The sequence below is a fragment of the Corella eumyota genome, chromosome 2 (genome assembly GCF_963082875.1).
Source record: "Corella eumyota chromosome 2, kaCorEumy4.1, whole genome shotgun sequence".
Classification (NCBI taxonomy): Eukaryota; Metazoa; Chordata; class Ascidiacea; order Phlebobranchia; family Corellidae; genus Corella; species Corella eumyota.
This window is the reverse complement of record NC_137491.1, coordinates 10,206,736-10,220,718: the sequence shown is the minus strand read 5'-3', so window position 1 is coordinate 10,220,718 and position 13,983 is coordinate 10,206,736. Positions and strand designations below refer to the sequence as shown.

Genomic DNA, 13,983 nt, shown 5'->3' with positions numbered 1-13,983 from the left:
ACCTTTTCAGTTTTTTAATTTCTTTTTTTTCTTGATTTGATTTTTCACTATATAAAATCCGAGACTGCTTTTTGTTTTGTGTTTCTTTTTGACTTTTTTTAATAAGACCCAAAATTATTTTGCAAGTAAAACAACCATGGAATGTGTTTTTTTTTTCAACTATGTGTTTTTTCAATGTGTTAAAGAAAATAATTATATTAATTTAGTGGGTACTCCTGAAACGACTACACTAAATAATAATAATAAAAAGAATTTAAATAAACTGTTATTATTTTATTTTTAAATATGGCAATTTTGATAATTTTTTTTTTAAGTTTCGTAAAAAAAAATTGTTAGTGGGTACTCCTGAAAAAACACACTATAGATAATAACAATAAAATATTTAATAAATTTGCTCCCATTTTATTTTAATTGTGACAATTTTAATAAAAAAAATTTTTAATGTTTTGTGGAAAAGGTCATTTAGGAATAACCGAGAATTAAAAAAAATTGCATTGTAATTTGTTGTGAAATCTAAATTCTTTTTTATGTTTTTTAGAAAAGTTTCATTACTTAGTTACTTCAAAAACGTAGCTATAGTCTTATCAACAATTCTATAACCTAAAAAAATATTTTCATTTTTTGTTTTACTTTTACTCTACTATTTTTTGTAAACCCCACTCTAAGTTTTTTTTTAATTTTAAAGTATTTATTACTTTCTTTCTTTTAAGAACCTATGTCAAAAGCATTTAAATGATCAGTTTACCGTTTTTTTAGGGTCTATTATTAGAACGCGCAGCAGCATGTGTGCTACCCGCCGACCAGAAAAATAACTTACTTGCTTTCGTAAATAAACATTCTTAGAATGTGTACACAGTACAAAGGATTATAAAATTACTATATGACTACTTAGCACAATTGAAAAGAAGCCAGTAGAGTGAATGACATAAGGGATTAAGCATATATTAATTTTAAACATGGTTATTGTCGATGGGTAGTTATATTTTTTTAAACTGCAGTTCCTCTTTGGAAAATTATCTTTACAAGATCGATCGCTGGTAGTAATATAGTAGCAACATATAAAATATTGCGCACCAAAAACTATAATTTTTATTATATTTTTTTATATTACTTTTATTTTTTAAATAACATTGCAATGTTAAGAAGATAACTTTATTAGTTTTATCCCTTAAACACGTGACATCATTAGTTTACATTTCTAAGTCACGCGCAGTTGTTATTTGTTGTTTACTTTTTGCAATTAAGTAAACACATTGCGAGTTTATTGAAGACTTTGCATTAGTTTGGCAATGATGATGTAATAAATAATATTTAGCCTATTTCTTTTGTTCGTTATATAGGCAAAATAGCTTACTTTTACATAGAGTAATGGTTGTAATTATTTTGTTTGAGCAGGGTTTCTAGTATAATAGTAACAATGTATCTAAGCTCACTCTGTTTTAGTTACCTCTGCTTTTAAAAATGGAGAATATTAAAGAACTAGAAAATTTTTCAGGAGTAGAACAATTTTCGTATACTGGCCATGATTGTACAAAAATCCCTGGTTTCCTGCTAAAATATTCACCAGGTATCAAAAATTTAAATCTTAGTCACAACGGCCTAAGTGACTTAACTGAATTAAAGCAGTTTAAAGTTATAGAGGAACTTACTGTAGACAATAACTTCATAAGCGATGCATCTTTGTTTCCATTTTTACCTTCACTTACTACTTTAATGATGAACAATAATTCAATAACTGATCTTAAGAATCTGTTGTCTAAAATTTCTATAAGCTTTCCGTCTTTAATTTATCTCAGCTTGATTGGAAATAAAGTTTGTCCAATTGAATCGTTAGATCAAAAAGATTATCATGAATATAGATGCTGTGTTGCTTGCTATCTTCCACGATTAAAGTTCCTAGATTGGAAATTAATTACAGATCAAGAAATTATGAAAGGTTGTCATGCCTTCAACAAACCCCTGCCATCTAGGCTTTGGAATATGTCACCATCTAAATCTTACGAATCCAGTCATTTAAGACAATCAGCTAGTGAAGCTGGGAAAAAGGATGTGTTACTAGGAAGGCTCAGATATGTTTATTCAGGAAAACATTCAGAGGGTAACAGATTTATACGAAACAACGATCTGTAAAATTATTGGCAAAAATAACTTGTTTTTAGTAATTTCAATATATTTAAAAAAGCGTTTAAGTTTAAATGAATGACTGATGCAATACATAACCGTTTTGTGCTTAACCTGATTATTATGTGCAATGAACGTAACGTAAGCCTGTTTTTTCAACTGTTTGTTTAATTACATAATACTATCAACATCATACTGTACCGCCTTTGTTGAATTTTTGCTATGAGCCCTGGTTGTTATTAAGTTTCGTAAATTCTTAAAATTTAAACATTATACAAAATTCATTTTTCGTTGATTATCTTTTATTGTATTGGTGATTATTCACTTTACTTATAAGACATAATGCGAATAAACATCTCCTCATATGCTGCTATAACAATTTCAGAGCCACCATCACCGTCAAGATCCGCTACCGCTATCGATCCAACGGTGCCTCGCTCTTGGGAGTAGATCTGTGTAAAGAAAGAGGTTTAAGAGTTACACTTCTAAGCTATTTTATTTTATCTATTGGTTAACTTGTGCTTGCATTCAGTAGAACAATAAACTTACAGTAGTTTGGGTGTATGTCCAGTCCGATTTATCTTCAGTATTCGGGGTAACTACGTAAACTTTGCCGTCGTCATCACCAGAAACAACAATGTGTGGCTTTCTACGTCATGCAAATTATTGTTAGATAATTCAAGAGTAATAAAAAAAAAAGTGGTCAAATATTTTAAAGTACTTACAGTCCATCAAGTTGCATTGCAGTCGTTGGCCAAAAAGCAAGTGCAGATCCTGGCGATCCCAAACCGGGCAATCTCCATGCTTCGTAATCTTTTTGAATAACGTGTCTAATCATACAATGTTCGTAAATATACAAATATGTCTAGATTACATTTAATACAATATAATACCTTTTCCAAGGTGCGTTTTGCCAGTCATCGGGAATTTCATATGCGAGCATTGCGCCAGGATCGCCAAGCTGACTCCACGTTGTTGCAAGTATATCAACTTTCCCGTCCATATTTAAATCTACAACCTAAGGTTAGGTACAAATATATAATAAATTACATCAAAAACAATAGTTTTCACCAAAATATGTTGTTGTATTGTTTTGCTACATTTATGTTGTAAAATAAAAAAATATTAATTACTTCTAAATCGAAATACCAGCCATAGTTGTCTACAGAAAGATATTGAATTGATGATAAATCTTCCCAATTATTAGTTGAGCTCCAAGTCAAGCCAAGGGATTTACTAAAAAAAAATTAAAAGGATAAATGTATTGTAATAATGTTTTAAAGGTTGTTCCAAAAAAGGTATTTCTGGTTGAGATACAGGAAATAGATTTATGTTTAATTAAAACTTTTAATTATTTTTTTTGAAATTTTTATGTTGTCAATTATTTACCACCAAAACCCAGCACTAATGATAACCGAAGTCTTTGTTCCGTCAGGCAACGACATATCGTGGATGCGGAAAGCAATGTCTTCGCTTCCTTCATTCAATACGTGGAGATTCCACTTGGGAGTTGGGTAATCGAGTCCTGGGTTTTCAAACCAAACAAGTTGTGCTTCTTCGGCTGCGTCTAATAACATTTACAAATTTTAAGTTTACTACATTTTTAACAACGTAAGTAATTTGTAGCAAGCTGCTTTAACTATGTAGGTTAATTAAAAAAAAAATGTAAGGAAGGTTGAATTGCCATTTGCATTTACTTTTGTAAAATATTTTATTTAAACTAAGTGAATATATTGAATTTACCTCCCGCGCCATATGCCCTTGCCGATATAGCATCAATATGCCCATCGTTGTTCATATCTCTCCACTCAACTCTATGATAAAACCACTTTTCATACGCTTCTTCGTTGGAAATTATTATCGGGTCTAATCATAGATAAACTTTTAAATATTAAATGTTGCTTTTCTATGTTCAGGTTTAGTATTAAATCCATTTTAGTTTACTTAACGTAGCACTAAGTTTAAATAACCAGAAGCTTTTTACTTTTTTCTTACCTGTGTTTGCACCATCGCCCATGTCTACAACCGAAATAGAACCGTTATCTTTTTCTACCAAGAAAAATCCACTTGCTATCGCCCAATAACGACCCTTGAAAATTCCGTCTAAAAATCAAGCAACAATTAATCAAAATATTTTCTTATGAAACTTATAATAACCAAAAACCTTTTAAAAAATTAGTTTAAGGTTTTACCTGGGACTTGAGTGACCTCATTTGGCCATTCAAGTTCATCAGATAACTGATTCGCAACGTAGTCACCATTTGTAGTATCTGCAAAGTCGTTGACATTTCTTATGCTGAAAATTGTATCTTTCAGCAATCTGAAAAAATAAGATATGTTTTACAATAGAATATTTATGTTAATTTTCTATATGTGAAATAAATTAAGCTAAATCTCTTACATATTCCCAGTAAAGGAAGAAAATCCAATGTCATAAACGGCATCCCCATCGGTTTTTGTGGTGTCTTCTAAAATGCTACAAAAAGCAGGCTTAACATCCAAAGGAATATCTCTCACTGAAGTAAGAGTTAAACCAAGTGACCCCAAAGGCAACAACAACACCAATACCACCGAAAAATTCAACATTATTCTTTACAACAACAAAATTACCCTGTTAAACATATAAGAAGCATAAACGTATTTCCTATAACCTACCGACCTTCTCACACAAATGCATCTGTCAATTGCTTAATCAGTTATACTCCAACGAATTAAAAAAGTTGACACTTATAGCAAAAATTACATAATCACTTAATATGAGAAACGATATTCTGTTAGTTTTTATGTTTCTAAGTTTAACTCTAAACATTTGGCTTGGTTCTCACGCCCGTTTCTTATGAACTGGTTGTTTTAACGCATTAGGTTAAATAAAAGACAAACTTTTAAACTCAACAATGTGTAATAAAGGTATATAACAAAAATGCACGTTAAATTATTATGCCAATTTATTTATTTATTAAACAAATTTAAAAATATATATGTATATTTTTGCCTACTTTATCAAAAAAAATAACATTAATGTTGATCATTTTGTCCTTACTTCGGGAAAGTCCCTTATTTATTGTTGTTGTCATTCACTAACACTAACAAACCAAGCCCAAAGTTGTTTAAATTTCTTTTGTAATTTCTTTTTTTTTAGAATAGTAAGGATTTAAATGTTCTACATTTTATAAAAATTTTACAATGTATTGCTGTTTTAATATTGTCAAGTAACGAAAAGAAACAAAGGACTGTACAAATTAACAGATTAACAGATAAAGTTATAGGTTTAAAAGATAAAGTAAGAAAGCAAAGAATAATGTGGAGTCCAAAGCAACATATTTTACGTTTAACACGATCTTTTAGAAGTGGACGTAGTGTTGAACTGCCAAAAGGTAACAATTATAATCAAAAGCAATGTAAATTCTAATTTGCTAATATTTGTATAGGCCTTGTTATTCTAAATGTTATAATAAGGTCTTTTCAAATTGTTAAATTAACATTTTATTATTTGTATTTAGATGAAGAACAAGCTGCTAGAATTTTACTGTCTATGATATTTGCAAACCAACATAAGTAAATTAAATTTACTTTTTGTTTTAGTAACAGCATCCAACATTACAAATTTATATAAAATTTACCTACTGTTAAGTAATTTAACTATGAAATTATGAAATTAGGTTTATCTTTTTGTAATTTTAACATTCTAAACTTTTTTAGATCTATGGCAGATTTACTTTCTACTTCCACATATAATGTCAACTTTATTTTTGGAAGAGCTGGAAGAACACTTTTACATATTGCTGCAAAGTAAATTCAGTTGAAATATATACTACCAGGCTAAAAAGCATATAAAAAATATTTCATTTTTTAAAAATTTTTGTAGTTGTGGACAATTTGATTCTCTATCCTTATTGTTAAGAAAAGGTTGTGATCCTAATATACAAGATATAACTGGCATTACTGCACTACATTTGGCTGCTAGAAATGGGTAATTTGTTTATTAATATTTTTGTAAAAAGAATTATAGAAAACTAACTTGGTTTATATTTTAACACACTTTTTTGTAACTTATAATAATAGGAATGAAATTTGTCAAAATTTTTGTTTTTGTATGACTTTGAAATATATGTAATGCAATCTTATTAGGTTTAATAAATATTTGCTACCATACAATTAGGTGCAAATCTTGTTTAAAGTTTTACACTTTTACACTAATACTTTTTATTGTTTTTTATTAAGGCATACTCGTTGTGTTGATAAGTTATTGGAGTTTAAAGCTGATCCAGACATACAAGGAAAAGATGGTTCAACTGCTCTTCACTGGCTAGCTGTTGGTTTTTGTTCACATATACAAACTAATGAATATTATTGTCTGATTTTTAGTTTTCATATGGATATTAGAAATGTATTCTGGCAGCGTGGTGTAGTGGTAAGAACACTTGCTACATCACTATATGGTCGTGGGTTCAATCCCCATTCCTCTCATGCTGTAGCATCCTTGGGTAAGGTTTCTATAATTGGTATAAACTCCTGCTGAGCCAGCACTTAATCAGCAGCATGATTACCGGGCAATTATAATCTAAGTAATATACCAAACTGCTAAGGGCAACTCGAGACTAGGTCGGAGTAACTAATGTTACTCTATGTTTAGGTCGTGCACTCGACCTTCCCACATCGAGGATAAAGATATATACAAAAAAATAAAATAAAAATAATGGTTAATGTGGCAAATTCTTTAATATAGTCTTTATATTTTTTATAGTTTAAACCAATAATTTTGACTGCATGAATACTAATTTATTTTTGTAAAGTTTAAATTAAAAATATCAACTTGTACTTGCTGTAACTAAATATATATTATGGCATGGTCATTAATAAACCTATAATTACATATAATTATGTTGTATTGGACAGATAAGCGGAAGGTATGAGATAATGGAGTCAGTATTACAACACACAACAAAGGTCAACTTGGAAGATATCCAAGGTCATACCCCATTACATGCTGCATCAAGAAATGGCCACGAATTGGTATTTATATTGTTAAATAAATAATCAGAAATAAATGAAATATTGTAAATATTTATCTTTTTTGTAAAGGTTTTCATTGAAATCTAATTTTTGTACTGTTAAACTGGTGGTTTTTTAGATTTTTTTAGTTTATAAACAGGCTGAGGAATATTGTATGCCAAATTTTTTATCACATACAATTTGATACTAGGTATAATAAAAATAACATTAAAAAAATTTTAAATTTAACATGTATATTTTCTTTATCGCATTTATTATTAATATAATCTATACTGGGTTTGGTAATCATGCCATAATGTACTATAAAATCTTTGTATAAACATTATTACTTTTGGCATGTTTTAAATCATTAAATTGATTTTGTCATTTTTTCCCATCGCATTGTTGTAATATTAATTGTATATCGTATTTATTATTTACTTTTATCAATGCGTGAAAAACCAAAAAAAAAAAAAAAGAATAAAATATTTGGTAGGACAACAGACGATTTATTTAAATAATTCATAATTTTTTGCAGGCAATCAAATGCCTAAACAGGGTTGGAGCAGATATAAACCATGCGAACAAATCAGGAATAACACCTCTACATTCAGCTAGTGTTAATGGACAACGTCAAGCTATCCTAGCTTTATTAGAACTTGGTGCTCAATTTAAATCTGATAAATCTGGCACTACACCATTGGATTTATGCTTTATGGTTTGTTTTATTAATTTAGTTTACAATTTGTTTTAAATTGCCTGCAAATGATGTGACGTTTATTTTGTCCTTTTAAGTGATATAAGACCAGACCATTTCAAAAACAGTATATATATCAATTCTAAATTTTGTATTTTTAATTTTCTGTGTAATGTCTTTATAAAGGGGCTAGTTATATTACCCATTATAGCTACCCATTCACTAATGGAACCACAGTACCCATGTGGAATTAAACCCAAAACCTCTGAGTCACAAAAAATGATTTTTAATAATTTTTAAAGTTAACATATTTGTTTACAGGGTGGATATGGTATCGCAGCAGAACTCTTGTTTCAATATTTTCCAGAAAGTTTAAATCCAGCAGTTACCAAATGCGTGTATAATAACTTTAATATGGCAAAGGTAAAACTTAGCTAAAAACTATTTCTAAAAAATTTTTATTAAATATTACTTTACCAACAAAATTGACTTAATATTTATTAAAAATTTGTGACATTTTATTTTTAAAGATTATTTTTAGCTTTTTCATATTTTAAGGTTAAAGATAGTATGTCTCATTTTGCTACACTACCATTAGGTATTACGATTGCTAATAAACTCACATCTGAAACAAATGATATTGGCTTCCAACTATTAAGCCTTTCTACAGACAAAGATAAGTTGGTAAATAACAAATAAAACTTTACCTAATTTCAAAATTTTAAAGTATTAAAATAAGTAACTTAGTATGGGTTTGTGTTAAAGTTTTGCATTTTAATTTTTTTTGCATAAGACATTGCTTTTTTTATTTTTTAAATAGTTTTATTTTTTTGTTACTGTTTTCAGATTGCAGCCCTTAAAAGATGTGTGGATATGCTATCAGCTTTATGCAATGATAAAAGTAAGTGTTTAATAATAAATTAGATGATATTAATCTTGTAAGGAGGTTATAGGTTTTGAATAATATCGATTTTTTCATATGTCAATTTGATAAGCCTTGAAATAGTTATACCTTTTATTTGTCTTAAGCTCTAAGAATATAAATAGCAAGCAAAAATATAAAATGTTCTTACTTATTAAAACTCTGCTGGCATTTTATGTCTTTATTTTATTTGTAAAATGTTTTTCTTCGAAAATGAAACATTTTTTTATATATATTTTAGATAAAACAATATCCACCAATAGTGAATGTTTTGATGGATTGGAGCCATTGTGGAAATCTATGGATGATTGGTTTTTCTTGTTTAAAAATGGGGGAAATGAAAATGAAGATAATTCTGATAAAAGTAAGTAAGAAAAAAGACAATCTTTTTAAAATCCCAGCCCAAAAAAAGTTCAAAAAAATAAAAAAGGCTACAATTTTTTAAACCTGCTGAAATGGTAACGGAATTTAAAAACAGTTAGTAAAATGAGGAATGCAAAAATTATAGTTATGTTAATGTTTGAACAGAGGTTTTATAGATAATGGTATATTTATAGATATTGTGGGTCGTATCTAGAAATGATATTTTTTTATTGCAGAAGCAGAAAACCAAGAATTGCTTAAACAAATGGCAGAAAGGTTAAGTGCACTTGTAAATGCATTTTACTACTGTGTAACATGGCAAGATGGAACAATGTAAGATATTACTTAACATGTATAACTAACACTACAATTATGTCATTATTAGTATACTATATAAATATTAAAAAAATAGTTTTTCTTGTAAAATATACATTGTTATTTGAGGTAACTTTTTTAAAGTAAGTAAGTGAAAAAAAGTGGTGTCATTTAATTTTAAAAGTTTTCTCAAAATTAATTCAAATAAAAATGTTACAGTAATTAATTTTATTTTTAACTTGTTGTAGTGACATCCCACAACGTTTCACTGATTTTATTTTAATCAACACTGCAACGTTATGCAGAATAATCCAGTTCATGCCTCAAGTAATATTCAAGGTATATATATTTACTATAAACACTCTCATATTTCCTGTTTCGATGTTATGGTAATGCTATGTTTATAGCACTGTTATAATGAAAGTATTGCTATATTGAAAAACAGCTTTGAGGTTTTTTTTTGTTAAATATAAAATAGTTTTTTTAAGTAACATATGCAATTCGATAATTTATCATTACATATATTTTTTTTTATTTTCTGGATTGGGTATTTATTATTAGATTGAATTTTTACTTCGAGATGTAATCATATGCTAACAAAAATAAATTAAACTTTGCTACTAATGATCACTTTTAGGTTGAATTTTTTTAATTGTATTACTTTTTTTAGCATTTTAGTTTTCTGTGGGGTAACAAGAAAATGATGGCCCCGTTTTTGGATGCAATTTGGGGGTTACCCTTTCTTGATCGGTTCAACTGGTTTTACGAACAACTATTAGCTGATATTTTACCAACACACCAAGTTCAAAATCACACATTAACAGTAAACTTTATTTAAATAGATCACTTATACCTTATGGTCCCTGCTTATTCTCTCTTGTACTTTACGGTCTCTGTTAATTCTTTTTTGGACTTTACAATCCTCTTTTATTATCTCTCGTACTTTAAGTTTTTCAGAGAACTGTAAATTTGAAACATTATAAATTGCACCAAAATTTTTAAAGGGTTTTGGTACATATCTTAAATATTTGAGTACTGCTTTAATAAACTACAGGTTTAAAAAAACTATGGTCACTTTTTGTATTAAGTTATTTTTCTTTGAAATTTAAATGTTCTTTTATTTTTTAAGGTTGATCGAAATAATTTATTTGAGGAAAGTTGTCAGGAAATGGAACATCTATCAACATCTTCTTTAAAGGAAAACATCAGCGTTCAATTTAAAGGGGAAGAAGGAATGGTTAGAAATTATTTTATCTTAATTCTAACTAGTCAATAGCCCACCCTATAATCAGGATTTTAGTTGTCATAATATGGTCACAACTTTTACCAAATGTTTGCCCTTGATAATTTACCTGTGCACCACAAATGGCCATTTTATTTATTTTGTAGGACTATTAATTGGACATTTATATATATCGTCCACTAAGATCCATTGGACATAGATTTATTCATATTTTAAGATAATTGGTATAGCAGCTCATAAACAATTTTAATATCTAACATAGAGTTAAGTTGCTTTTATTTTTTTAATGGATTATAACTTAAGAATAAAAATGCTGTTTAAAGTTTGTGTATTTACAATTTAATATTAAATATAGGGTGATGGTGTTCTTAGAGAATGGTTTGGGATTCTATCAAATGAAATTTTGAATCCAGAATATGGATTATTTACTCAGTCAACTGACGGATGTACCTTTCAACCAAGTAGCTTTTCCTCCATTAATCCTGATCACCTGAGTTATTTTAAGTAAGTGAAGTCAATTTGCTTAATAAAAATGGACAATTTTCACAAAATTCTTTGTTTTGTTTTTAATGTTTAAATTACTAATTTCTGCTTAAAACTACATATTTGTTTACAAAAATTACAAAGTTACCAATATATTAAACTGAGGCAAAAAACTAAATTAGGATATATAGATTTTCTATTTCTTGTTACAAAGATATGTTTTTCTATTTATTAATATCACAAATAAATAAAACATAGTAAAATTATTTTAGATTTGCCGGCAGAATCCTTGGTCTTGCATTATATCACCACCAGTTAGTTAACGTTCGATTTACCCTTTCCTTTTATAAACACTTGCTTGGTGTTAAGTTAGATTACACTGACATGACTTCAATTGATCCGGAGTATGCTAAAAACTTGCAGTGGATGCTGGATAATGACATCACTGATTTGGGTGGGTACTACTTGTGATTTTGGGGTAAAATGAGGTGAGGTGATTAACCTTTTTTGTAAACCAGTGAAAATTTATAGAACAAATTGTGAAGGAGTTCAATTAGGCCAATTTGCAAATATAGGTTTTTGTATTTATTTATTACCTGTTTTTATATTAATTTTATGTATAATATAAATAGGTTTTATGCTTTTTATTATGTATAATAGTCGATAGCTCACCCTAGAATCGGATTTTTTATTGTCGTTAATATGGTCGTAATTCTCAACTAATATTTGCCCTTGACAAATCACCTGCGCACCACAAATGAGATTTTTTTAAAATTTGTAGGCCTATGAAATGGACATAAATATAGGGTCCACTAAGCTCCATTAAATTTGTATGGGCTTTGTGTTTTAATAGGTTTGGAGTTGAGTTTTGTAGTAGAGACTGATGTATTTGGTGCTATGATGGAAATAGAGTTAAAACCGAATGGTGGAAATATTCCGGTGACTGAAAAAAACAAAGAAGAATATGTTCAGCTTGTTACCGAACTTAGAATGACTCGAGCTATCGAACCTCAAATTAAATCTTTTATGGAAGGATTTAACCAGTTTATACCAAGTAAGCTAACACATTTTAAAATAGCAAATGTAAGAAATATATATTCTTAACCCAAACTGTAATTTAAAGTAAGGTTGATGGGACATAAAGGGGAAGACAATAAATCAGATTTTTTAAACCTTTGGTTTATGGTTTAAAACCCACTGTGGGCATTTTTTTGCCTAACATTTTTAATAAATGCATTCGTTAAGCTTATTTACCTAAGTTGGTATTATGTTACTAAATAAAACAATACTTTTTTTTTAAATTTTAAAGATGGTTCTAATTACCTGTGCTTATATTAAACATATTTGTATTTATATTGGTGGTTTGATTCAAATTTTCTCGGCAAGTGAACTTGATTTAATGCTGTCAGGTGAAAGTGAAATAGATATTAATCATTGGAAACATGTTACTAAATATACGAGTTGTTATTCTTCTGATCATCAGGTTTGTAGACATTGTCTTTTTGGTGTACACTGTACGTACTAGGCAGTAATTCTAAAAATAAATATTCTAATTTTATATTGAAAATAATAATGTGAAATGGCAGTAAATACCATTATTATCGCAAAAAATAAAGTAAAAACTCTTACACCAATTACTGTTTAAATTTTTTTACTGTTTTAACCAGGTTATAAAATGGTTTTGGTGTTGTGTATCTGAAATGGATTTTACTGATCAAACCTCTTTGCTTCACTTTGTTACTGGTAGAACCAGATTACCGACGGCTGCTATTGCAAAGGCTACATGTTATCACTTTGTTATTTCCCATGATGCTACAAAGAATTTTGAACAATTGCCAACAGCTAGTACTTGGTATGTGTTAATTATATTTTAATTTTTTGTGTATGTAAAATAATTGAAAGAGTTAAAAATTTTTTTAACGAACTATATAGTTTAAAAACTTGTTTATTCATGTTTTTGCATTTAGTACTTAATGTTTGGTAATTCAATATATATTTACAAAATATGTAAAAACTTTTTTTACAAATTATTCAGTATGAACATGCTGTTACTGCCAGAGTACAAAGACTATGAAACTTTAAAGGAAAAAATTACAATAGCAATTAGATGTGGTAGTTATGGTTATACAAGAACCTGAAAATACTTTTTAAATAAATTATTTTAAACTTATTTGTAGCATTTGAGGAATTTTTTAGTTATGAGTCTTGTTTTATTTGTTATATTTCTAATATTTTTTTAGTTTTATCTTTGTAGCAAACTTTAATTTACTAAAAATTAAACCACTGATAATAAAATAAAGTTGTTATCAAAATACCTGTAATAATAATAACTACACCACTGTATATATATTTGTTTAAAGTATTATGTATAAATCTTTTGCTTTCTGGTACTGTAAAGTTCATTTAAAAATTTAGTTCATTGAAAACTGTATTTTTAATGATTTTACCATTTTGCTTGTAGAGGTACAAATGCATTTGTGAAATCGTTAATATTTGTATTTTGAAACTAAAAAGAATATTATTAAAAGCACTTCAATTTCAATTTGTACTTCTTTTTATTTGTCAAAATTTAAAATATTAAAATTTTTTGCACAGTATTTATGGCAGAGCAATTATTTGTCAATAAAATTTGTAAAAATAAAATGTCTGATGACAAAAGGACTGTTAGGTTTATGTTAATGAACAAATTAACATTTCAATGATTAATTAAGAAAATTTAATCATGTAATGTTAAAGCAGTGAAACAGAAATACTTAAAATTTTTATAGCATAACGTTTTCCGCTAGCATTTTTGGCATAAAAGCAATGCTGTTAATTAAATTGGACGTTTTCTTTAAAGTTTGGCAC

The 13,983-nt window shown here is 28.1% G+C and overlaps 3 protein-coding genes across 3 annotated transcripts; 2 read left to right on the top strand and 1 right to left on the bottom strand.

Annotated features, from left to right (window-relative positions):
• Nucleotides 1-1,461: 1,461 nt before the first annotated feature.
• LOC145743327 (leucine-rich melanocyte differentiation-associated protein-like) lies at nucleotides 1,462-2,130 on the top strand. The gene has a single exon (XM_082561263.1). It carries the CDS (start codon nucleotides 1,462-1,464, stop codon nucleotides 2,128-2,130), a length of 669 nt encoding a protein of 222 aa, XP_082417389.1.
• Nucleotides 2,131-2,447: 317 nt separating this feature from the next.
• Nucleotides 2,448-4,707, bottom strand: LOC145742359 (uncharacterized). Its single transcript, XM_082560139.1, has 10 exons — nucleotides 4,523-4,707; nucleotides 4,314-4,441; nucleotides 4,117-4,224; nucleotides 3,865-3,987; nucleotides 3,511-3,688; nucleotides 3,255-3,357; nucleotides 3,015-3,139; nucleotides 2,847-2,951; nucleotides 2,671-2,770; nucleotides 2,448-2,573 (listed from the first exon to the last, which is right to left on the bottom strand). The coding sequence occupies exons 1-10, from the start codon at nucleotides 4,705-4,707 to the stop codon at nucleotides 2,448-2,450; spliced, it is 1,281 nt and encodes a 426-aa protein (XP_082416265.1).
• A 564-nt stretch (nucleotides 4,708-5,271) lies between these two features.
• Nucleotides 5,272-13,519, top strand: LOC145741524 (E3 ubiquitin-protein ligase HACE1-like). Its single transcript, XM_082559121.1, has 21 exons — nucleotides 5,272-5,495; nucleotides 5,622-5,676; nucleotides 5,821-5,910; nucleotides 5,987-6,091; nucleotides 6,343-6,433; nucleotides 7,018-7,134; nucleotides 7,652-7,831; nucleotides 8,132-8,233; nucleotides 8,369-8,494; nucleotides 8,657-8,711; nucleotides 8,974-9,096; nucleotides 9,332-9,428; nucleotides 9,659-9,749; nucleotides 10,081-10,233; nucleotides 10,540-10,647; nucleotides 11,009-11,157; nucleotides 11,409-11,590; nucleotides 11,990-12,192; nucleotides 12,497-12,619; nucleotides 12,804-12,988; nucleotides 13,172-13,519. Exons 1-21 carry the CDS (start codon nucleotides 5,420-5,422, stop codon nucleotides 13,272-13,274), a joined length of 2,514 nt encoding a protein of 837 aa, XP_082415247.1. The 5' UTR covers nucleotides 5,272-5,419; the 3' UTR covers nucleotides 13,275-13,519.
• Nucleotides 13,520-13,983: the final 464 nt, after the last annotated feature.